Here is a 25463-nt window from a genome sequence, read left to right on the forward strand (position 1 = left end):
ACAAAAATAGTAACGTTGTGCTATTCCGAATGCTTTCCGTTCGCTGAGCAGATTTTCCCTAGCAAACATTCTAGTTTACGATATCATTACGATCTGCATTTTCATTTTAACATGAATTTTTAAATTAAGATTACTTGGCATTTAGTAATAACTATGATTTTTACAAAACGTAAAAGTGCACTCTTTCCTTTCAGCAACTTCTTAATTGCAAGTTTGTCTGTAAAACAAACAAAAAAAAACTTCTATTTAAATCTTAACCCCTCGTTTTCCCTATTTAAGTGCACTGTATTGTCCTGAGTAAGAAAAAAACATTTTAAGTTTGAAGTGAATATCAATTTATTAACTTATTTATAAATACTTAACTGATGTAATATCCATTCCAGACTGTGCCACCAATTGCCAATATAATTGACAATTGATATTTAATTACACATTCTTGAAAATAAATTCTCACAGGAGAGTTGTCATACTCACAAAAGTGGTTTTGCTCTCAGAACGAAAACAAAAGTAACACAGTTACCATAAAATATATTTGCATTGAACAAAGCAAGATCTTTAAACTCAAAAGCAGTCAGTAAAAACCACATTGATAAAACAAAATGTGGTGCGATGTTCAGCATTAAATAAATACAAATAAATAACAGATCTGACACTAAACCTGCATCACTGCATGTCTCATCACAAAAAAACAAAACTTATGACAAAGGCCTCATAACAAATTTATATAATCTATGTATGTGTTTTTCCTTCGTGAAAGTTGATCAATTTTATTAAAATTACTAACAATTATCTAATAGGTCTGATATTAGCAGTGTAACAGTGTTGTACATGTTCACTCCAGTGCAATGAACAGGAATAGCAGCAGTGTAAAACGTCTCAAACAAGAATCAGTCCGAATCCACAACTTCAGTGAAGATGTCATCCAGGAAAAAATGGGACACTTGAACAGGATCCTTATCAGCATCCAAATTGGAGATTGGAGGGCTGTTTTGAGAGAACTGCACGATAGAGAATGTAATATTATTGAAAACAACTAAAGGCTTAATAACACAATGATTTGATCATAATTCCCAGCATGTACCATCTGATGACCTGCCGGTGGTCGGGAGGCTGTGGTGGACACTCTAGCTGGGGACGAGGTAGGCGTGCTCGCATCAGTTATTGGTACACGATGAAGGACAATCTTTGGTGAGTATCCTGGAGGCACGGGAGGCTCCTCATCAGCATGCAATTCAAAACCAGGGCTTCTGCTTCCATGCAAAGCCAGAGGTGCATTGGGCATCTCATTCCTAAGAGTACAAACAGATTTTTGCAATTTAACTATGCAACTGAGTAGTTGTTTTTACTGTGAACAGCACTAAATGTTGTGATTTCAACTATTTGAAAAGGATTATAAAAGATACTAAGAGTCATTGGCATGAAATGGAAATAATTCTTACCCTCTCAAAATGGTTTTCACAGTGATGGGTGTGCTGTGATGCTTTGGTTGCAGGACACTTTGGGGAGTGCATATTTCCTCTACAGATAACTTCTCTAGCTGTACCCGACACACACCTGAGATCTCTCCTGTGTGTTGCTTTGTTGGAGTTCTCATGGACTCCTTAATTGTTGATGCCTGAGCTCGCTGAGGTGTTGTTGGGGCAGCTTGGGCTGTCTTAAGCACATTGGGTTGATCTTTAAGGCGTCTTTCAGGCGATCTTAGTGTCATCTGAAATGTACCTGTTTGAAAGAGATGAATGAATAGTGAGATAAATTGATTAATTAGAAAGAAAAATTAGTAGTGCAAAGTATAATAAGGACAAAGACAAATAACTTTGTGTATGATGAACAATGACTGACTTCTCGCAGGTGATTTTTTTGCTTGTGATGCTGGCAGACTCTCATTTGACTCATCAATCTTTGGCAGGTCAGAAATAGTGTCTAATTGATGTACCTATAAAGCAGATTTTTGCATTGTCATCTGTACAGTGTTTAAACGTTCATATAGGTGCATCTCAAAACAGCCTGTCCAGGTCACATTTCACTCCAAAAATGTATAAATGCATATTTTGCATGAAGAAAATGTAGTTGTATTTTAAGTTAATTTTATTCTCCAAATATAAGGTTTTTGAATTGACCATTTTTTTGTAAGTTATTTAAATAAATAAATTTTGAATAAAGGTAGTACCGTAAAATCCATAATATAAATAATTTTTATATGGCATCTAAATCTTTTTTAGTGTTACATAAAAATGCACAAAATATATAATTGCAAAAAAATCATAAGAGTACACTTTTCATGGAAAAAAAATTCTCTTTTCATGAGATTTATCCCATACAAGTACGGTATACAATTATAATGAACTGCAGTTAAATGCTTCTTAAAATAGCATACTTCTTCTGAAATCTCAGAGGGTGTCTCCTCACTCTTTGGCAGGCTAAGAGCGTGTTCCTCATCCTCATGAGGACTGCTTGAGACAAATACTTTTAGATCTGTGCTGTTCTCTCCAATCTCTTCAGAAACAGGCACAAATGCATCTGACAGCAACATGTGGGAAACTCCTTCACACCAGTTCTCAATCTCATCTGAGTCCATGGGCAGCATATTGCTTTTGAGGGACCATTCCTCTGCTTGAGGGTCCAGGGACGGCTGAGGAGTAGCTGAAGAGTTCTGTGTAGAGCCCGGCTGACAGAGGTTGGTTTCTGAAGGATCATCTCTCTTTTTTGATAATTTAGGCTTTGGGCGCAGTGTGCCTTGAGGAACAGATACAAGATCGATGGAAAGCATTAGAAGCAAATACATCAAAATAATGTTGTATGTTGATCAAATGTCGATAGATACCATTCACTTAAAAAAAGAACAAAATCAAGATTGAGGGTTTTTTCTCTGGATCATTGAAAAAGCAAAAACGATTATTAATTTATTACATTTTTAACTTTAACCCCTATTTTAAGCGAGTAAGGTATGATTCTCATTACTTAAAAATATATTTTGCATTATATTATTATTTTTACTCAAAAATGTCCATTATTACTTCTCCTACAAGGTGTTTTCCATTCCACTGACACAGACTGATTTGCTGTTGTCTCATCCGTTTCAGTATTTGATGGTCTCTCAATATCGGTTGACTTCTCAACCTGTGGCAGTTAGATAGATGCTCGGTAAATAATTTTTCCAGAATTGTTTATCAGCGACCAAAGATCTGTCAAAACACATGAACATACTTTGACTGAATCTTCTTGAAGACCAACTGATAAGGCCTCTCTGTGAAGGTTGTGCTCTGATATTTTGGTGCCTGTATTGGATGAGTCTGCAGAGCGCAACATATGAGAAACCCCCCCGCACGCCACCTCATGGTCCTCTGAGCCAACGGGCAGCAAGTCAGAACTATGACAGAATGACCAAACCATCAGTGGTTTCATTTTCATTAAAAATGTCAGTGCATATCAGAGAATACAGTCACTCATACCATGTAAAAGTCTCAAAACTACATTGTGTTGACTCCACTTTGGGTTCTGAAATGCATTCAGTTTCTGGGGAATTTAGAGTAGCATCGACCTCTTGCTTTGGCATTAAGGTTGACGGAGGCACGGTTTGTGATTGCTCGCCACTCTTAGGGGAATCTCCAGCTGTCCTTTTGGGAAATGTCATCTTGACCAATAACTTGCCTTAAAAGCAGAAAATTCCTCACATTATTACAGAAATTAAGCAGTGTGTTGAGATGCATTGTTTTAATAGTTTTTAACCACCTTTCCCCTTAGTGTGTCTTTTACTCTTGGGTGATATTGATGGTCCCACATTTGATGATTGTGACACTGCACATAACAGGTCTGGAGTATCTGGATCCTCTCTCATCTGTAGTATAGATTTCAAATAGAAATATTAATCAGGGGTATGAGTACTAAAGGATTTCATTCAACAATGAAATTAGTGTTTAAAGATCAAGTTAATCTTTGTAAGTGGAAAGTAGGTGGAAACAAAAATGTACAAGTAAAAACACAGTATCAACCAATACCAATAAATCAATTTAATTCACATAACTAACCTGAGATCTTTTTGCTTCATGAGGGCTTGTCTTTCCAGTTGTCATCCATTCCTTGCTCAGATCCTCTCGCATGTCCTCACAGACAGGTATGAATATATCAGTCAGCAGCATGTGTGAAACACCCTCATGTGAACGTGTCTCCTGGTCTTCCTCAGCAGCGAGGACCTGCTGACTCTCTTCACCCATCTGGAGACTGCTTTGGATAGGACTTCCACTCTCCATGTAAACCGGCACCAATATATCAGACAACACCACATGCGACACATCCTTGTGCCCACCCTCTATTTTCAATTCCACAGGTGATGATTCAGTGCTATGACAATAGTGTTAAAACGAAACAAAAAAAATGAGTTAAGGACTTCACAGATTCAAGGGTGTTTATAAAGATAGACATGTCTTACCATGCTGATGTTTTCACAGTTGTGAATGGGGTCTGCTGCTTTGTCTTTGTGACTTCTTCAAGGTTATCTGTGTCTGACTCCTTTGGAATATCAGATAAATCTTCTCGATCAGATCTCTCGCTCAGTTCCACTTGAACACATTCTTCTTTAATCAAAGATGCTGGTAAAATGATTTGAGTTGTGGCTGGTTCATTAGATTCAATATCAGTTTGCTCCTGTCTTGAGAAATCATCTTTAGTAGACTTGGTTATTTTGGGGATTTTAGGCTTCACTTGCATCCTGCCTTAAAAAGATAACATTCAAGGTACAAATAAAATGTAAATGAAATGAAATACATAAATGTAATTATAAAACAAACTAAATGCATTATATTCAGTAACAGTTTGGTGTGTTTTTTTGTCAAAAAAAAAGAAAGTTATATCAATAATTTTTGGTAATCTTATTAAAAGTTAAAAAGCACCTATGAAGGGAAATTAATATCCTTACCTCTTCTTTGTAAAGGCACAGTCTTCTCTTGAGAAACTGATGGTGTCACACTTGATGCCTCTCTGCAAGTATCTAGCTTTTTAGAATTATCAGCCATTTTTTCCTTCTGTGGACAGAAGTACTAATCAACTCATGTGATGTGCTCCTAAATAACTTTAAACTTTTAAAATTGGCATGAAACAGAAATTGCAGTCAACTTCCCACCCGCCATTTTGATGTATATCTGAGCAGATTACTTGGAAGTAGAGCTTAGATTCTCTGCCCGAGCCCGAAGTGGGACGATATTTCCCGCCACTATCCTCGGGCCGTGTCGGGCCGGGCCCTTGATAAAAGCACGTCACGTGTCATGCGCAGCGTCTCCTTCACTCGCACGCATCACACCGGGACTGCTGTGCTGTATTGTGTAGCTCAAGTGCAAGCTTGAAGATGTAAATAAAAATAAATAAAAACAGGAGAATTAACTTTGAGCAAGTTTGGTAGAAAGTCGGAGGTATGGAACCATTTAAACAAGTCGTGGGCAGTGACAACATATGTATTAGCTTTGTCAAGTGCATTGTGTGTGCGCTGCTCGCCTATGACAGCAGCGCCGAACGAGAGAGAGCAGAGGACCGCTCTGAAACCAGCAACTGTGGACGCAATTTTGCTTAAAAAATATTCTAAAACCTTGTTGAATTATATTATAGTAGGTCCAAAGTTCATTCTTGTTAATTTTCTGTGTTCATCATTGTTCACGTTTTGTTTTTACGTTTCTTCATTCGGATCCACTTGCGATCCATTCCATTCTGAATAAACAAACAACGCAGTTTACATGCTTCGTCCTTGTTGTATTATTCATTAAGATAATTCTAAACAGATTTCTGTAACGTTAGTTCAAACAACTCGGAATTGTAGTTGAGAACGTCAGTTATAACGGCCCACGTATTAAACAAATGGTCGGGTTTAAATCGGACTCTGGCTCATAATTACAGTTAATGTGTCGGGCCGGGCCGGGCTCGGACACAACGTGCACGGGCTCGGGTAGGGTCGGGCTTGATTTTTTTGGGCCCGATCTAAGCTCTACTTGGAAGTGATTTTTTTTTTATAGGGCTGGACTTGATGTTGTCTATCAGGAATGTATTGGATTTTTGTTGTTTGCTAATAGTGATAGGCTCCTGGAGAAAATGGATTGAAACTTGTCTTGTTTACATAAAAATAGAAACACACTTACTTGGACATTTACTTGAGACAGTGATCTCACACTCTCTGGAAGGCATACAGACAAGTCCTCAGGTTTTTGGAGCTCACTGTCATGAGGGATTTCCTTCTTATTAAAAACATTTTCCATTTCTCCTGAGGAGACTACAAAGGCATCAGCCAACACCCTGTGCACCTGCAAGGAAACACTTATGTGAACGACTGATTTAGTTAAAACTATAATACAGCATGAATGGTCTCGCTTCAACAGAGAGCAGCCTCTGACTTACTGGAGGGTCAACAACAGAGTCCTCATCCATCTGGAGACCTGTTCTGAGAGGACTTTCCCATTTCACCTGACTCTCATCTCTCATATCTTCAGAGACTGGCACAATGGCAGTTGATATCACACCGTCATGTCCAGGATTGGCTCCCCACTCACGGTCTTCATGGCTTAAGTGGATTTTAGGACTAACTGTTTCCTGTGCAGATGTTTTCTGGTTGGACTCAATCTCAGCTTGCGCAATAGCATGAGACGTTATCAGAGTCTGACTGGGTGCACAGTCAAACTGGCCATTGTTTGAAGGCCCAACCACACATGGCTTTAGTTTCGGCTTGACCTTTATCTTGCCTTGATGGAGAGATCAGAGAGGACATTACCATCTTGTCTACTTGAATATACCATTTTTAATAATAGTAACTTAAATAAAAGTGAATTTCCTACTTCTCCTCTGATTGGCAGCTTTAGTTTCTGCAGATTCTGCCGGGATCTCATCTAACTTAGGCACATCTGTTGGCTTTTACCAAAAAGGAGAACACTTTAATTTCCAAAACTGCTACAAAATATAAATCACTCTACAAAAATTATGGTAACAAAAGGGAGTACTGCAACATACCATGGCAGAATTACAGGAGAGCATCTCAGGTGGACTAATTAAAAAGTTCACATCATCACAACTGTTTTCCTGTGAGGATATCAATTGTGTACTTGCATCTACTGCTGCATCCTTTGAAAGAGGAACCAGGGAATCGTCTATCACCTTGTGAGAAACACTTTTACATGGTTTATTGGTCTCTTCTGACTCCATGTGCAGAGATGCACTACAAAACAAGGTCATCAAGGATGAAAGGAATGAATGAATGATCGAGGACTATTTCTTTACTGAGAAAAAAAGTTGAATTAAACCTGGACAGGAAGGGAAATGTACCTGGAATCCTCTAATGAACAGGAAAGAGACTGTGAACTGCTTGTAGTCAGTGAGGATGTCTGGACTTGTGCTGGCTGCAGTTCATAAGGGGGCATATCCTGCTGGCCACAGTCAGCCTCATGGAACAGCTGAGAGGTTGGAATCTCATACAGAGTCAAAATAAAGGTGGGCTCCTCTGATTGGTTATCTATGAAGGAAAGAAAGACAATAACACAATAAGATAAGCACTTAAATGCAATAAAACAATAGCATATATAATACTGTTCAAAAGTTTGGGGTCAGTAAGACACATTTTGTTTAATAAGTAAATATTATTATTCAGTAAGGATTTATTAAACTGATCAAAAGTGACAGTATAAAGACATCATGTTTACAGAGTATTTTCTTACTTTAAATATAAAGTTTAAAAGGACAGCATTTATTTAAAGTATCCTACAAATAATTATTAAGGTTTCCACAAAAACATAATGTTTTTAGCATTGATAATAAGAAATGTTTCTTGAGTAGCACATCAGCATAGTAGAATGTTTTTTTATGTATACAAACCCCATAATGGTCTCAGATCAAAATACACAGCAGATATGTTAGTAGAATAAAAACCAAATAGAGCTCTCTGATCGGAAGGATAAAGCCTGTTATATTCAGAACATGGTGAGATGGCGTTTAGCTATCATGCCACCCACAGCTGGAACCAGCTGCCAGAGGATGTCAGATGTGCCCCGTCGTTAGCTACCTTTACGACGAGATAAAAAAAAAACATCTGCTGAACTTTGCATTTCCTGATTAAGCACCGTTTCTGCGCTGTACCGATCGCACTGCACAGTTCTTTTTTAAAATCCTCTTTTGCTTTTATGTCCCCCATATTAATTTAATTTGATCTAATTTAATCATTTTTTATTTTTACTTTTATTTTAATGTTTTTTTAATGCCTTATGAAAATGTTTTAATTTTTATTTTTTTATAAATGTATTTGAATTACCACTGTGTATGAAGTAAACTTGCCTTGCCAAATAAATACAGCCTTAGTGAGCATAAGAGAACATTACAATTTAAAGTTTGGGGTCTATAATTTTGATCACTTCACAGAACATATTTTAGTAATATTTATATTATACAATGTATTTAGTGTGTTCATTTTTAGCTCATGCATTCATGTCATCATTACCAGTTGCACCCGTTTCCACTCCAGCTGAACCTGAGATTTCTGATTTTGCATTTCCATCGAGAGTTACAATACAATCCTGCCAGAAAACATTAATTAGTTAAAAGGTGTTAATTTCATTCATTGAACGCAGAATACACAGGGTGTAATGTTTTGTCAGGACGTTACCTCTTCTGTGCCATCTTGCTTTTCTGAATCCTGCTCATCTGGTATTTGAATGTTTTCAGCTGCAGACTCACTAAACAGCATCCTTAAACAGCATATAATCAATCATTTAACCATTTTATATAAATTCTACAGAAAAACTACAAACACTGTACATACGTGTCCATATCACACATGTTGCTTGTATATTCAGATGGAGGATCGTAAAAAGATGAAACCGGACTGTGTGCTTCAAAAGGTGCTGATGAAGCATCACTGAGAACTGGGTCTATGAAAAACGAATGACAAAATTGTTTGTGTGTAACCATGAAGGTGGGTTCTTTTCTAGTCAGTTTTAGGTTATAACATGGAGTTAAAATATATGGACTATATATTGTTGTAAAAAAAAAAAGCATCTACACTGTCCCTTTATTAAATCAAATCAAATCTAATAAATATATAAATTCTTTGTAGAATTTTTTTTTAATACCCACCATTTTCTTTTTCGTTTCCTTTACCAGTGCTGTCCACAGAAACATCTGGGGCTGAAGTTTGCATTTGAAATCTAGTTTGTGCTGAGTCAAGTAACAGGACAGGAGACATTAGATCCTCATCCTGTTTACGTTCCTGCAAATCCACCTCAGATACCACAAGCTTATCCTCTCTGGAGACTCTTTTTATGTCATGATCCAAATCACAGTGCTGGACTTTAACTGGGCTCTGATGTTCTGGCTTCTCAGCAGGATCTAAATGAGGTCATGTCTCAATCATTGGCAATAACACAAGTGACATTTAAAGCAACATTCTCAATCTGAACAACATAAACCTCACCTTCATTAGGCTCGGGGGTCTGTTGAGGGTTGATCATGACCAGAGATGCCAATTCTAGGTTGGATGTGTGCTTAGCAAACTGAATGTGTTTCTCTGGAGCAATACTCTCTTGAGTACAAACTGAGGAACCATCAGAGGAACAGCTGTACAGATGACACCACAAAGCCAAGACGTTTTTAAAGACACTCTAGACAAACCCTGTCAATTGGAATCATCTATTTCTTTAATTGCCAGTGCGCACCTGACTGGAACAATCCTCTTCACCTCTGTCTGAGGTTCCTCAATCATGGTGTCTGTGACAGCAGACTCACTAGGCTCTGAATCTTGATCAGTTATTTGAACTTTATTCTCAGAAATCTGAGATCCAGACTTTTCAAGCTTTGTTCTTCTTTCATTCACATCTGTAAAAGCCAATCATTTGTACTTCATTTTTTCCCCCCGAAAGTTAAGCACTTAATTTAGAGTTTTGGTGTTAAATGTTGTACCTTTGTTTGATGGTGTGGTGTCAGGAACCTGAGGCTTCTCATGGAAAGATGAAACTTCCTGGTCCTCAGTCTTACTAGGTCTTGGAGAAGTTGCTTATTTAAAGAAGCGGTACAGAGAAAAACACGGAAATTAAAATTGAGTTGAAAGAAAGAAAGAAATGAAAGAAAATAAGACAGAAGAAAGAAAGAAAAATGACAGAAAGAGACAGAAAAAGAGTAAAAAAAGAAAGAAAATGAGACAGACAGAAGAAAGAAAAAGAATCACAGAAAGAGAAGGAGGGAGGGAAGGAAGGAAGGAAGGAAGGAAGGAAGGAAGGAAGGAAGGAAGGAAGGAAGGAAGGAAGGAAGGAAGGAAGGAAGGAAGGAAGGAAGGAAGGAAGGAAGGAAGGAAGGAAGATTTTATGCAGCAATGAAACAACTGAATATAACAAAGGGCAATAATGTTTTTAATCTCACCAGCTGACGTTAAGGAAGGCAGATCCTCTGCTGTAGTTCTGGCATCATCCTGGACATTCAAGAAGAGAAAATTTACTGCAAGTCAGATATTGTGTGTTTGGCTTCACACACTGAAGTCACTCACTCCTGAGACAGATTCCCTCACCGGAACATCCCAAGGGCCGGTTTCTTCTGGAGTAACGCTACATGTGCCCTCTTCCTCAGAAAGGCATTCATTCAGGGCGATCTTCACTCTGACTTCCACAGGACTGCTACACTGCATCTGTGTGGAGTCACGGTTCAAAGATGCTCTATCTGGATTTGGAAAAGAACACAATACACACATTCAGTACAGAACACCAAATACAGTGCTACAGGGACAGGAAACTGGACAGTTTACTTGGCTCATGGTTTATATATATCTGAAGCTCACTTTCTCTAAACTCTGTTGTTTGTACATTGAGAGGTCTGTGGAAAGTCTGTGCTGCCTGGCTTAGACAGGGTGTTGGCTTAATAAACCTCCTTTTTTTGGATAGGTTTTGTTGGGAAGAAATGGAGACAGTGTCCGCTTCTTTCATTTCTGGGTCTTGAGAGACGCTCTCTTCTAGAGTAACGATAGAAGATCCCTGTTCCTCAAGACCATCCGTATGATCTCCCACCTGCAGAGCACATCAACAGTCACTCTTAGCCGATTACTACTGGTTAACTCTACAACGCACAGAACAAACTCCTCCAGTACTGACATGATCGCCTCTGGAGGTCGTTGATTCCTCTGCAGCAGTTTGTGCTCGGATCCCTAGGTAGCGCTCCACTTCTTCATGAGACACCAACACAACTGGACTTTTCACTAATGTCTGACCTTGAGGAGATATTAAAAGAAGCATTACATTAATTTCAACTGTGATGTGTTGCTCTCCAACAAAAAAGGTAATGTTTGGTATTAGATAAAGAGATCAGAAACAGACTTGGTAATATCATCTATTTGCATTCAAATACACTACAGTTAATTTTTTTTTTAAACGGGTTCAGTAAGATTTATAAAATAAAATAAAAAACACTTAATTAGCAATAATTATAATGTAACAAAGATTTATATTTCAAATAAATGCTGCTCTTTTGAACTTTCTATTAATCAAAGAATCCTGAGAATTTATTTTCCCCACAATCAGAACAAATGTTTTTAACATTAACACTAGCCCCGTTTACATGTAGCATTGTATTCCGATTATAAAAGTTTAAAAGTCCAATCAGAATGAAAATGCTCCATGTCCACACCTCAATCGGAATAAAAATGCACAAACCGATTTAAATTTTTGTCGGATTGAAGGGGGTGGAATAAACCATTTCAGGAACCGATCAAACGAAAAATTACACTATGTAAACGTGCTGATCCGATTACTTTGAGTGTACGTCTTTCTGCGCATGCCTGGTTTTGTGCCGGATAATTCTGTCAGCTAACATCAGCTTTAAAGACTTTTTAATTTAAAGATAATTTACCTCAAAACTCATTTTCATGTTTGAATGCCTTCTGTTTGTGATCCGATGTGGATTCTGATCACCGTACAAGGTAGAAATATTTATACCTGATGCAAAAGACTATGCACAATAACCATTACCATAGTAAACATGGTAAATATGAACGCTTGAAGAAATCAGACATATCATAAAGGCTATCATAATCCTGTTTTTATTTTATCTGTCAGTGGCCTAGGCCCATGTCTCGTCTCTTTATACCGGACTATCATAAATCATTTTTTTTTCGGGAGCTTCCTCTGTTTCTCTGACTGAAAATATAACTGAAGCCTGCTGGGAGTCGAGAGAGTGCGAAAGCTCCTCAGGTCATATTTTTGGTGGCATATTTGTAGAAATGATCATTCTTTCTAAATGTGATGTAAATATGTCCTGTAACTATTTTCTTTCTTTTTTTAAATAAACGATAAACCAGTAAACCACTTTTCTGTGTGACTAATGTGCAATTTTGGCACAAATTAATTCATTATGATCAATGTATCACTTTTTATTGTAAACCTGTGGTAAAACATCGATTCTTGGGTTTTAAATATTCAATTAAACAACAAAAATGCCAGCAAACGGTCGCTTTTATCGTGTTTGTTTTGAGATCACGCTGTTTCCAGGGATTTCTTTCTATATACCCGCTGCAAAAGACTATGGATGCTAACCATTACCATAGTAAACATGGAAAATATAAACGCTTGAAGAAATCAGACAAATCATAAAGGCTATCATAATCCTACATTTAAACTACTATTTGATGGGTTGAAATTATGGGTTTGTGTGACGTTGTTCCAAAGAGGCGTGTTACGGCGTTTTTCTAGTGAAGCGCTGTGGAGCTTCTGGCTCGACAGTGGAAACGCAGCAGATTTTGGGTCCGGTGCTACTGGCCTGAGGCTATTAGCCCGGCACGGCCTGTTTAAAGCCCAGGCTCGCATTGGCCCGACAGTGGAAACGCGGATAATACCTAAAGCTAGCGCGACGATTAAGTGATTCCGATTGAAAGCGTCAGCAGATGTAAACACCAGATCGGTTTAGATAACTTCCCATGTAAACAGTCAACAATCCGTCAATCAGAATAGCAAAAAAGTGTGCATGTAAACGGGCTACTGATAATAATCAGCATATCAGAATGATTTCTGAAGGATCATGTGACACTGAAGACAGGAGTAATGGCTGCAGAAAATTCAGCTTTGCCATCACAGGAATAAATAACATTTTAAAATGCATGAATAGACAATACATAAATGGTAATAAGCAAGACAAAGTACAAACTTCTACGAGACACACAGTAAGTGCTCAGTTTGTTTAGTCTTATTACAAAAACATTAATATGAAATTAAACTTACCATTTTCTTCAGATGAAGCCAAAACCTCTAAATGATGCAAATTGCGACACTGTATAAAAAAAAAAAAGGTCATTTGTCTCTTCGGCACAGAAATGTGTTATATAAATCAATTTGTAGTCATGTCTTTCTGTTGGTCACATTATGTTCAAACCCTGAACATAACGTGATATTTTGATTAAAAAAAAATGTAGAATAATATTCCACATCAAAATACTGTATAACAAGAATATCTATGATTTTTATTCAAGTACAATGTACCAGATAATCAAAGATTTATACATATAAAGATCATAGCTATAAACATTATCCTCTGAAGCTTTAAAGCATTACAGAGCACAAAAAGGTCAACATGTTGCGAGCAAAAATGCATTGAACGTGATTATTGGCGTCAGGTAAATGCAGGCCAAGCAGATTCACATCATGCTACACAACTGTTAAGCCTCTCATTTTTCTTTTAATTACTGTAGGAATGCATTACTGATAATCAATGCAAATAGTGGAAATGCAATACAAATTATTTGTTTTACCTCCTCCATGTCTTTAGGGTCTTGGATGACCACTTGATAAGGCATGGCAGTGCTGCTAATGTCCTCTGGTGATGTATCTGACCCAGTCTGAAACTGGTCCATCCTTTCTCCTTCTGAAGCGGTCCGATTGGGCTTGACCTTTTCCGCTCTCGTCTGCCGTCCAGGAGAACGTTTGGAAGAGCTTAGTGAAATCTCTAGACTGAGCCTCTCCCTGACACATGAGGTAATTGATGAAGATTTGTAATTAGAGAACTGTTGAACAAAAATCCCATACTCTGATCTTGTCAAAATATAATCATTTTGCATACCCTTGATTCCCTTCAGCACAGAGGCCTGCTGTCGAGACTTCACTACCATCATCTGAAACCGTCATATTGCGCTTCACCTTTTCCACTCTTGCCTGCCGTCCAGGAGAACGTAGTGGGCTCTGAGAGGACTGTGGCTGGTCTTGGCTTTCAGATGAGCTGTGCGCATCTTTAAGCCTGTGAAGTGATATATATATAAATATATATATTTTTAATAAATAGTAATTCAAGAGATCACTGTGTAACGCAATGTGCTGAGAGAATGAACCATTTACCTTGGAGGAGTTCTCTCCAGAACAACTACTGGCTGTTTCTGGAGCTGTTCCTCAGCAAGACAGATGATGTTGAACTATAAGAATCAAATTATGAATAATGTTTCAGGATTATCCACATTAATGATCAATTCCAGTGAAGAAAATAACTTGTGCCCTTGTGTTAATAACATTTACTGGTGTTTGCTATTACACTAGATTTTTTTTGGCAGAGCAGAGTTTGTTTCATGTCAAAAATGTGATTTGTTTGGTAGATGTAACGGCAGTTTCATACTGTTCTGTGTGCATAAAGTTTCTGTGTGGTAAATAAATCCATCTGCTTTGGGCTGTTCCCGTTAAGGTTTGCCACAGGGGAAAACGGAGCACCCGGAGGAAATTCACGCTGACATGAGTAGAACACGCAAACTCTGTTTGGTAAATAAATCCAGTGCAAAAATAAATAAAAATAAAGAGATATAAGAAGATATTTTGACAAACATCTGTTTTTTTTTTTTTTGTCCATACAATGGAAGTCAATGGTCACCAAAACTAATTGTCACCAAACAACATTATTCAAAATATCTTCTTTTGGGTTTTACAGAAGAAAGAATGTCATACAGGTTTTGGAATGACATTCATTTTTATTTTTAGGTGAACTATCCCTTTGAAACATCGTTTTATCCTGTGTGGTCCGATCCACCTTATTTCTCAACGCGCAATAAGCTATTTTCTGTGAATGTCCAAGACTGATTCATTAGCTGCTAGAGGTAAATAATGAGAAGAATAACAAAGTGCAGTAAACGGTAAAACTGTTTGTGCCACAGACCAGTGTGTTAATTTAGACAATACATTAAAATAATAAGGTAAGCAATACCAGTTTGCAATATCAAGCAGCATAACAAGCCGTTTTGTATAGCTAAAAAAAACTAGAAGCAGATGACACTGGAAGCCAGACAGACACATTAAATTTACAAATGGGCGCACCGCTAAATGTGAACATTAAGGTGGCAAACAAACCAGTATGTACCTCTTGCGAAAAGAGACTAGCAGGTGTGGAATAAAACTCGAAAATGCGAAAACATACCTCATTCTCAGCTTCTTTGCAGCTTTCATCTTGAGGTTCTTCTACAGTGTCTTTAATCTCTACGGTTGCTTTTGGCTCAGAACATTTTTTGGCTTTTCTTTTTGCCAAATTGGGCAAAGGCCTCTTCGAACGTTTGGAAGAGCTTTGTGAAATCTCCTCCTGAGTTGTGCTCTCTAGACTGAGCTTCTCCCTGACACATTATGAGACAGTTGATGAAGATTTGTAATTAGAAAACTGTTAAAAGAAAATCCCATACTCTGATTTTGGGAAGATAATTTTGCATACTCTTGACCCTCTTCAGCATCAGGGGCTGCAGTCGAGACTTCACTACCACCAGCTCCCAGCTCAGATCCAGTACACTCTGTGTGGAACATAAAAATCAGATGAATTTCTCCAAGCAAATGTACATTTTTAAAGTGTACATTAACATGGAAATAAAAAATCTTTAACCTTCCTTTGATGTTTTGCTCTTTTTAGTCTTTCGTTTTGCTTTTGTGGCTTCCTCTTCCTTTGACTCTTTGGAGCGTTTGCATTTTTTAGTTGGGACGGGGGACACCTCATTGTCCTCCTCATTCACTGCGTAACTTTCTCCATCAATAGGTTCTTCATTCCGTACTGTCAAGATTACAAAGAGCATTTTAAATATGTAGACTACAGTTTGGGGTAAGGTTTTTTTTTTTAATTCAGCAAGAATGCATTAAATTAATCATAAAATACATTTATAATGGTACAAAATTTCTATTTAGAATAAATGCTGTTATTTCCCAAAAAAGTATCAAGGTTTCCACAAAAATATGAAGCAGTACAACTGTATTTATACATTGAAAATAATGGAAAAAAAAATATTCTCAGCAAATTAGAATGATTTCTGAAAGATCATGTGACACTGAAGAATATTTTTTGTATATTTCCACAACAATATAGAAGGCTTCACAGATAACACGGACTAAAAGCCGTTTTAATTTCAGGGGGTCTTTAACATAAGCTCAGTAAAGTCAAAGCATGGAAAGAAAAAATAATCCTTAACCTTCCTTTGACGTTTTGCTCTTTTTAGTCTTTCGTTTTGCTTTTGTGGCTTCCTCTTCCTTTGCAGACTCTTTGGAGCGTTTGCATTTTTTAGTTGGGATGGGGGACACCTCATTGTCCTCCTCATTCACTGCGTAACTTTCTCCATCAGTAGGTTCTTCATTCCGTACTGTCAAGATTACAAAGAGTATTTTTAATATGTAGACTACAGTTCAAAAGTTTGAAGCAAGATTTAACATTTTTGTCAGCAAGGACGCATTAAATTGATCACAAAATTCATTTATAATGGTACAAAATTTTCATTTAGAATAAATGCTGTTATTTTGGAGAGGAAAAAAAAGAATCAAGGTTCCTACAAAAATATGAAGCACCAGAACTGTATTTATACATTAATAATGAACAATGTATCTTCGCAAGCAAATTAGAATAATTTCTGAAAGATCATGTGACTGAAGAATATTTTTTGTATATTTCCACAACAATATAGAAGGCTTCACAGATAACACACTGACTAAACACCATATTGATTTCAGGGGGTCTTTAACATAAGCTTAGCAAAGTCAAAGCATGGAAATAAAAATAATCCTTAACCTTCCTTTGACGTTTTGCTCTTTTTAGTCTTTCGTTTTGCTTTTGTGGCCTCCTCTTCCTTTGCAGACTCTTTGGAGCGTTTGCATTTTTTAGTTGGGACGGGAGACACCTCATTGTCCTCCTCATTCACTGCGTAACTTTCTCCATCAGTAGGTTCTTCATTCAGTACTGTCAAGATTACAAAGAGTATTTTTAATATGTAGACTACAGTTCAAAAGTTTGAAGCCAGATTTTAAGGACGCATTAAATTAATCACAAAATACATTTATAATGGTACAAAATTTCAATTTAGAATAAATGCTGTTATTTCGAAAAAAAAAAAAAAGTATCAAGGTTTCTACAAATATATGAAGTAGCAGAACTGTATAATATTTTTTGTATTTTTAGTATATTTCACAACAACATCGAAGGCTCCACAGTTAACACACTGACTAAAAGCCGTCTTGATTTCAGGGGGTCTTTAACGTAAGCTCAGTAAAGAAATAGTAACAAACAAAAACCTTTAAGTTTCTTTTTGTTGTTCTTTTTCTGGCATTTTTCTTTGGCATCTCTTTTAACTTCCTGCTGCTCCTGGTCAACCTTTTTTGATTGTTTGCGTTTCTTTTTTGATACAGGCACACATGACTGATCTTCATTGTCTGCGTTCACAGAGCTTCCCTCCACTTCGACTGAGCATTTGCCTGAAATGATAAATAGATTGAACTGTCATTCAGTTGTATATTTATACAGAGAATTATTATGTTCAGACACTGTATGGGATTTGGACCATACTGCACTAAAAATGACAGACAGCATAGACAAATCTGAATTGCAATTATGTGCAATCACATATAACGTTTTTGTAATAAACAGTGTGAAACCTTTTTTCGGTGTCTTGTTTTTCTTCCTTGGCTTGCATGTTTTCTCACACGACAAAACTTTTGGCTTAGTGTCTTTGGTGCGTTTACGCTTCTTGCTTGTGCTTGACGGCACATCAGCATCATTCACATTACAGCCGTCCTTGTTTTCCTTTTCTAAATCAAAACAGACACTGTCCACACTGCACAATTCATCATCATCATCATTAATGGAGTCTTCAACCACAAGCGGTTTGGCTTTTTTACCACCTGGTTGAAGAGAAGGTGTTTAGAGTAAATCAAATAAATAAATCAAATAAACAGTGTGGTAGAGTGGGATCCAAAGATCTGAAGCCACCACTCCTGAGCACAATACCTTTGCCTTTCTTTTCTTTACTGGATTTCACAACCAGTTTTATGGATTTGCCTTTTTGTTTGTCTTTAGCCAATATCCTCTTCAGCAGGAAACTGAAAAACTCGCTATCAAATGGCCGCTTGTTTCCTAAATAATTGAAATAATCAGACCAAGGATTGTAAAGTAGATTTTTAACAACACTCTATAGATAGATAGATAGATAGATAGATAGATAGATAGATAGATAGATAGATAGATAGATAGATAGATAGATAGATAGATAGATAGATAGATAGATAGATAGATAGATAGATAGATAGATAGATAGAAAGAATGTGATTTCTGGATGCATTTGAGTAAAAAGTACAAAAGACTCACTGAATGCCTTATCCACTCGCCATGCACTTGCTCTCTCCTCCTTCTTAAATTTCCTCTATCAAAAACACACAAACAGATAAATTCTCAAAGGTATTACATTTATACACAGGGTAATGTCCGTGAGATGAGGATATTTGTTGTGATTAGGGCTGGTACCTTAATTTCTGCTCTGCTACGGTGAGTCAACAGCTGAGCAATTATGGAGAAATCTGTTCCCACCATACTGATGGCCAAATAGAACATATCTGTCTCTGAAACACACAGACATTAAAAATGTTAAGATGCTCTCCACGGGTTTCGTCACATAAGTGAATGCACCAATAAAGCATTGATAATTTAGCATTAAACCTACATTCATGCTTGACATGAGCAAACCTTATGTTCCTACGCAATCATAAGCCAACAGATGCAACATTTAGTATTCATACCTCTGACAGACCAGTTCTTCACATAGTTATTTTTCCTGAAACTTGCGTATGTTGTAGTAGAGCCTCGCTCAAACAGCGGATTTGCATTCTCAACAATTGTATCAGACGTCCTCTGAACACGCACTGTCAAACTGAACACAATCAATCCGTAATTACTAACAATTATGCATTATATATGCATACATCATATATGCATATGCATTTATTATCTAAAATAAAGTGTTACCAGTTTCCCTTATTAGGGACTGGATTTTACTGATTCTTTCAGACCACCATACCTTTCTTCATCTAAAATCAGTGAGCCATCCTCTGCCACCCTGACTTTGGGAACCAGCATATCGTCATCATCATCATCGTCGTCCTCGTCATCTGCTTCTACTATATTTTTCTGCACACTGAGACACAAAACACTGACATTATCTTGAAAGACATTAATCAAGACAACATGCAAATTAAAACTAAATATTTAGTAAATATTGCCAGGGGACAAAAATAATACAGGTTTCATTTCACTTACATGGGAAACGATGGAGCAATGGTCTGTGCTTGAGTCTCCTCTGTGGAAAGGGAGGAGCTGTTCATGTAATGAAGAGACAACCAATGACACACGAGGCATTTGAGATGTAAACACATACAATAATTTCAACATACACCATACCCACACCTTTCAGCATTATAATCTCCAAGTTATCCTGATCATACATAGCACACAAGTAGAAAGAGAGCAAAATTATGTATTATCTTAGAGTAAACTTACGTCATGGGATTTGACTCTGGCAGGTAATAAATGAAGTCAGCTAAGGACATTTTGTCCCGATCCAGCTCAATACAATGCTCTTGCTTATGCTGTTTACTCTTCTTCTCCTTTGAGTTGCCAAAAAAAAAAAGTTTGCATATAAGAATTTAATATTTTTAATTTGTACTTGCTTCATGGAAATTTGTTATAGAGTTTTTGATGGATTTCTTATTTTCTAACTGTTGTGAAAAGCTTAAATGTGGCATTTCTCCGGTACAAATGTGTTTCATTGACTTAATATTGACTTTACCATTCTTTCTTTCCTCTTCTCCAGCTTCATCAGTTCTTTCAATTTGAGGGCTCTCAAGACCCGCTGCTTGTCTGAGGACATTTTGTTCCTGAGGGGAGAGTCTGGTCCATCAACAAGTGACAGCTTCACATACGGTGAGAGTGTGCATGAAGCTGGAGTGGCTCCTTCTTGGGGCCCAAAATCTTCATTTGGGATTTTTTTAGGGGTTTGGTGGGGCTCTTGTTGAGACGGTGGAGATGATGGAGCTTCTGGACAGCCAGAGGTGGATGGAAGACATGGTGAGGATGGAGGGCAGTTGGCTTCTATAGTGGCATTGGAGAATGAGGAGTTTTGAGAATCGTCTCTGCTGATAGCAACTGGGACGGGGGACTGAGGAAAGTCTGCCTGGACAGGGGATGATGTCTTGGATGGTCCTAACAAAAGGGAAGCAGTCTTTCCAGTAGATGAAGGAGGAGCAGAGCGGACTTTGGGTCTGACCAGGTTTGGTGTGGCAGATAATCTACTCCTCCTCTGAAGTGCTGTAGTTGCAGGTGTGTTGGCACTAGATGGCGCTCCATCATTACTGTCAATGAAAAAAAAAAAACTTTGAGAAGCTTTTGGAATCTCAGGTTTGATCAATTCAGACTCAAGCAGAGCTGCAATTTAACTGCATTTTAGTGTAGTTTAGGCAGTCATGTTAATTCATAAGTAAGACACTACAGAAGAGGCAAAAAAACCTCTTACACATACTTACATTCTTGTGCTTGGCTACAAGTTGTCTGTTAAGCTAGCTAATAAATATCGTAAATCTCAAAGTTCACATTCATATGCAGCACCAACGCAATAGTTAGAAACACAGCAAGATAAATCTAGCCTAGATTATGATAAGAAAAATAGAAGTCAAGGATTATGATGAAACCAAAATAACCAGAACAGAAGATTAAGGATCAACAGAATAAGATAAACATCAGACAGTGCTATTTCATAACTATATACTTATGGTATTCGTTTATATTTTCAGCTTTAATTTATTTTTATTTCAGTTTAGATTTAGTACTTTTAATTAAACAAACTTACTTTAGTAGTCAAGGCAACATTTTCATTTAATATTTTTATTTTAAATCAACAGAAGCTATTTTTAATGGATAGAGTCAACAATTACAACACTGACATAAGAGAGCACAATATTCATGCTATAAAAGTCCTGCTGTATGTTGAAATCATTCTGGATTCTGTTTAAAGTGAACTATTCCTACTAATGCCGTTAGCTGGTAGACGATTGTGCAAATTAATAACCAGACTTCCCAAAAATGGTTCGACGGATACTTGTAAATATTTTTGTAAATTCTCTGGGATGCTCTCAGGGGTGTGCTGCTTACGTGTTAAGTGATGCTTTCTCTGAGGGAGAGCCGGGAACATTTCCATCTCCTGTCGCCACAGCAGACTCTCTCACGTCCAGCTGAGACTGTGGGGGTGACGGTGTTTGCTGGGTGTCGTCAACAGCTGTGGACTTTTGGGAACTCTTGTCCTCTGCACCTGGCGCCACACCTCGACCCACTGGCCTGACATTAGGCTTAATACTAATTCTTGCTCTTCGCATCCTCGTCAGATCACTGTGGTAAGATCAAGTCATGTATACGGTTGCATGTCACATACACGTCCATAAAATGATGATGTGTCCCTTAACTGAGTTCAAGTTGCCCTCAGTTGCATCAGGACGAACCCTGCATGATATAGTGCTAGATTAAAACCGTATCATGTGGCCAAGACTGACTGATATTATCGATATGATGTTGGCCATCTCTTATCTCTGCTAAGTTGTGAATTGTATATTGTTCAATACTGCCTAATAAATGTATTTCTAAACCGTGGTCTTAGGCTATTTTGCTCACTGAAGTAAATTATGATTACCAACAGTGGTTGAGATTAAAAAATAAAAGGGGCAACTCTGAATTGTTATAAATCTAAATCTTAAATTGGCCACATTATACTCGACGGACGCCTCAGATTCCCGCATGCTTGTGTGGTGTGCACACTCATTTCCCATTGCCTGCTGACAGACATTTAGAAGCTGAATTACCAGCGATAACACGGCAAATGTGTAATGACAACAGAAAAGCAACACGCCTTACTTCAGTTCAAATCACAGTGTAACCCTGTCAATGGGATTGCCGCGGTTAAAATGGTAAAATGTCGTTTCTGCCGGTCGCATGGTCCCCCTGCAGTAACTTTCCTTGCTTGCGCACCGGCCGGCACCACCACGCCGCTCGACACCTCTCATTCAGCGAAAGGAATTGTGGGTCTTTGTAGTTTTAACATTACTCTCTTCGCCTCGTTTATCTCGCTAAAAACTACATTACCCAGCAGCTTCAGAAAGTCAGCTGTGACTGATAGTACACACGTGGAGAGCAACACCCTGAGTCCCTGACTGAAGGCATGTAATTGGGCACATGCAATATGATATTAAAACAATAAACTAAATATAATGTATGTAAGCCCATTTTTTAGAAAATGCAGAACATCTGAAGCATGTGTTTCTTCCTCTTATGATGTAGGCTACTTAACATTATTTTCTCAAGAGTTAATCTTACTAGCAAATTTTAGAATAGTCTACCATAATACTCTTACTACTTCCTCAGTTTGTAGTATGTGCACAAAATATGAATGAAATTCAAATGAGCTGCAATACCTAAAGTGTTTGTTAATCATGACATGGCAGTGCTAATATGTAGGCTACTATTGAATGTTAAAGGGGTCCTATAATGCCCTTTTCACAATAAGTAAAATAAGTATCTGATGTCCCCAAAGTGTGTATGTGAAGTTTTAGCTCAAAATACCCCACATATATTTTTTTATAGTATACAAATTGTCACTTTTTGAGGGTTAGCAAAAACAGGTGCCGTTTTTGTAAGTGTCCCTTTAAATGCGAATGCTGCTGCTCCCGGAAAAGAGGGTGGAGCTTCAAGAGCAGCTCCGATTACCTCACACAGACACGCGCACTAAAAATAAACGTTTAGCCTTTTATGTTCAAAGCGGAGTCTATGGATTTACCTTTGTATAAAAAATAATGAACGTAACTTTTCAAGAGACTAATGCAAATATAAACTGAATAAAATATCAGTGAAACTGAAGAAAGAAAGAAAACGCAGGCAATTTTTTACCTTCGGTTTTAATACACTGCATATTTTGTTAACTGTTTTCACATCTTTCTTTCGCTGATCTGAACTTACAAATGCACTTCCAGACTTTTAATTTATGCTTCTGAAGTTTTCATTTATGCTCCCTGAGTTTTCGTTCGCTATTCTGGCACATATCTCTTGTGGGGGCGGGGCTAGCAGCAGTGTATTCTCATTGGCTACTGAGTTTTTGATTGACAGCTTCTTGACCTGGAAGTGAAGACGTCAGTGTTGTGTTATATATAATATATATATATATATAATATGACATCATAACCCATATAGGGCCCTATTTTAACGATCTGAAATCCAAATATGAAACGCAAGTAACTTTGTGGGCGGATCCCTGGCGCTGGTGCTATTATACTGGCGGGATAAATGACTCTTGCGCCCCACACAAATCTGAAATGGGTTGGTCTGAAGTAGCTTCATTATTCATAGGTGTAGTTTGGGCGTAAAGTGAAATAAACCAATCAGAGCGTCCTCTCACATTCCCTTTAGGAGCAGGCGCGCTTGTTCCATGGCGGATTGCTATTATAACGGCGGATTTGCCAGGCGCACGCCATGAGCGCACAGCCGAGGAGACCGACGTTCTCGTCAGGGCCGTAAAAGACAGAGAGAAGTGACATTGTATGGGGATGGGAGAAACCCACCCAAATTAGCTTTGGTTAAACAGCTGTATAATAATTTGGGTAAATGTGTAATCTAGATTCATGCCTATTTTTTTTTCACATCTTCACGGACACAACAATGATTTACCTCGTGTGTTCATATTTGTCCTTGTAATAATGTATGATTTGCAAAAATGAAAACCGCTGCGTCTGAGCGTTAGAGTATCAAAGTGCGTTGTTCACACATAATGGCCAAGCACGCGCCCTTAAATTAGCATATGACTGAACGCGCAACGCGCCACTGTCTTTAGACTAGGTTTTTCCTGGTCAGTGGCGGAATTGTTTTCTAAAACTTCAAAATAAAACTCTGTTCGCTGAACCGCCCCCGCGAGCGCAAGTTCATTCCCTAATTTAGTGACGTGGAGGGAAAAGTCCGCTGTGCGCGGGTGCAAAATAGGAATGATACATGCGTCGGTGTACAAAGTCAATAGCGCTGGGTGCAAGATAGGGCCCATAGAGTTACCATAAAATAAATCAAACATTTTAAGAGAACAATACATCACTGTTGTTTAAACCAATGAGTATTAAGACTATAAATTGCTGTGTCGTCAGCAATTCATTTCCCATCATGCTTTATTCTATGTATTCTGTGTATGGATGGAGCTTTACCAGCATCAGTTTGATACATATTAGAACCTCACTGTGTAAGAAACATGGGGGGAACAGAATCCGACGGCAAACAAACCAGCTGTCGGAATCCGTTCCCCCACTCCCATTATGAGAGGTGTTGATGTAGTGGCTTAAAAAAGGTTTATTCTACTTATATACTTATATCTTCAGTGTGTGGATGGATCTTAATTGGCATCAGTTTAAAGAATCATTTTTGAAGTTATTCCCTTTTATTATGATAGGAAAGTATGGGATCAAGAAAAATCCACAAGTCCATTCCCCCACTCCCATTATGAGAGGTGTTGATGGAGTGACTTAAAAAAAGGCTGATTCTATTTTTCTCCACCTCAGTAGACGGCCATAGAGGAGGAGCTGGACATCATTTGACTGCAGTAAGTACCACTTGAATTTTCCGCCTAGTGTGTCTGTGTATCTTCTAGTACAGAATCTCTGGATCAATAGGCTACAGATGAATAAGAAGCAGTAACAAGTTATAGCAGATTGATTATGCAAATGTAAACAACGTGATCATCAAACATTAAATAGCATACAAGTTAAAAACTGTATAATTTTACTGAATGAAATGTCGAACCCATGAAAGTGGAAACTGCGGAGCTTTGAGGGTGTTGATGGACTCATTCTACTCCATCTATGCTTTGATCATCATTCTGAATAAAATGAATAAAATTTTAGAATTTTATTCATATAAAATGTATAAATGTATGCTAGAATAAAATGTTTTTTTATTTATTTAAACGGAGTACAGTTAAAGGTATATTTCAAGTATAAAAAAATAATTCCCAAATAGGAACATAGTATAGACTACTTAAAGTGCAAAAATAATATATAAACAGTAAACTATAAGTATGATGTTATATTCACTTAAAGAAAACTTACAAGTACTTGCAGTATAAAACTACTATACGGAGTATACTTCAAAGTGTACTTTCATAAACTAAAAAATGGACTACAAGTATTAAAATAATAAAC

General features: G+C 37.6%; 1 protein-coding gene across 7 annotated transcripts; it reads right to left on the reverse strand.

The window, feature by feature from the left end:
* Positions 1–315: 315 nt before the first annotated feature.
* Positions 316–22307, reverse strand: bdp1 (BDP1 general transcription factor IIIB subunit). 7 transcript variants are annotated; one of them, XM_079608045.1, is made up of 49 exons: positions 22150–22307; positions 21397–21630; positions 20039–20600; positions 19750–19856; positions 19510–19566; positions 19271–19387; positions 18993–19123; positions 18721–18815; positions 18565–18619; positions 18208–18333; positions 17856–18101; positions 17496–17675; positions 16996–17163; positions 16406–16573; positions 15829–15993; positions 15664–15739; positions 15379–15568; positions 14319–14392; positions 14047–14220; positions 13739–13949; positions 13212–13260; positions 11094–11209; positions 10784–11009; positions 10517–10665; positions 10372–10420; positions 9916–10008; positions 9672–9831; positions 9431–9573; positions 9094–9345; positions 8780–8888; positions 8624–8705; positions 8459–8534; positions 7294–7480; positions 6982–7186; positions 6810–6882; positions 6376–6716; positions 6120–6281; positions 4913–5018; positions 4427–4709; positions 4026–4338; positions 3730–3835; positions 3450–3648; positions 3205–3367; positions 3024–3117; positions 2375–2733; positions 1840–1933; positions 1440–1719; positions 1082–1289; positions 316–998 (listed from the first exon to the last, which is right to left on the reverse strand). In XM_079608045.1, exons 2-49 carry the CDS (start codon positions 21615–21617, stop codon positions 888–890), a joined length of 7911 nt encoding a protein of 2636 aa, XP_079464171.1. In that variant the 5' UTR covers positions 21618–21630; positions 22150–22307; the 3' UTR covers positions 316–887. The 7 variants fall into 7 exon arrangements, with proteins under 7 accessions (XP_079464171.1, XP_079464168.1, XP_079464170.1 ...); XM_079608042.1 differs by having other exon boundaries at positions 3015–3117; XM_079608044.1 differs by having other exon boundaries at positions 3015–3117; positions 21397–21741; positions 22150–22303.
* Between the last annotated feature and the right edge of the window lie 3156 nt (positions 22308–25463).

This window comes from Phoxinus phoxinus (genome assembly GCF_949152265.1).
Source record: "Phoxinus phoxinus genome assembly, chromosome: 3".
In the NCBI taxonomy this organism is placed as follows: Eukaryota; Metazoa; Chordata; class Actinopteri; order Cypriniformes; family Leuciscidae; genus Phoxinus; species Phoxinus phoxinus.

Excerpts from the sequence above, each read along its gene's own strand:
- bdp1 (XM_079608042.1), bottom strand. The coding sequence starts at position 21,617 with ATGCGAAGAGCAAGAATTAGTATTAAGCCTAATGTCAGGCCAGTGGGT. Across the intron at positions 8,706-8,779 it reads AACATGTGTGATATGGACAC|GATGCTGTTTAGTGAGTCTG; the intron begins GTATGTACAGTG and ends ATGCTGTTTAAG. Across the intron at positions 1,720-1,839 it reads AAAAAAATCACCTGCGAGAA|GTACATTTCAGATGACACTA; the intron begins GTCAGTCATTGT and ends TCTTTCAAACAG.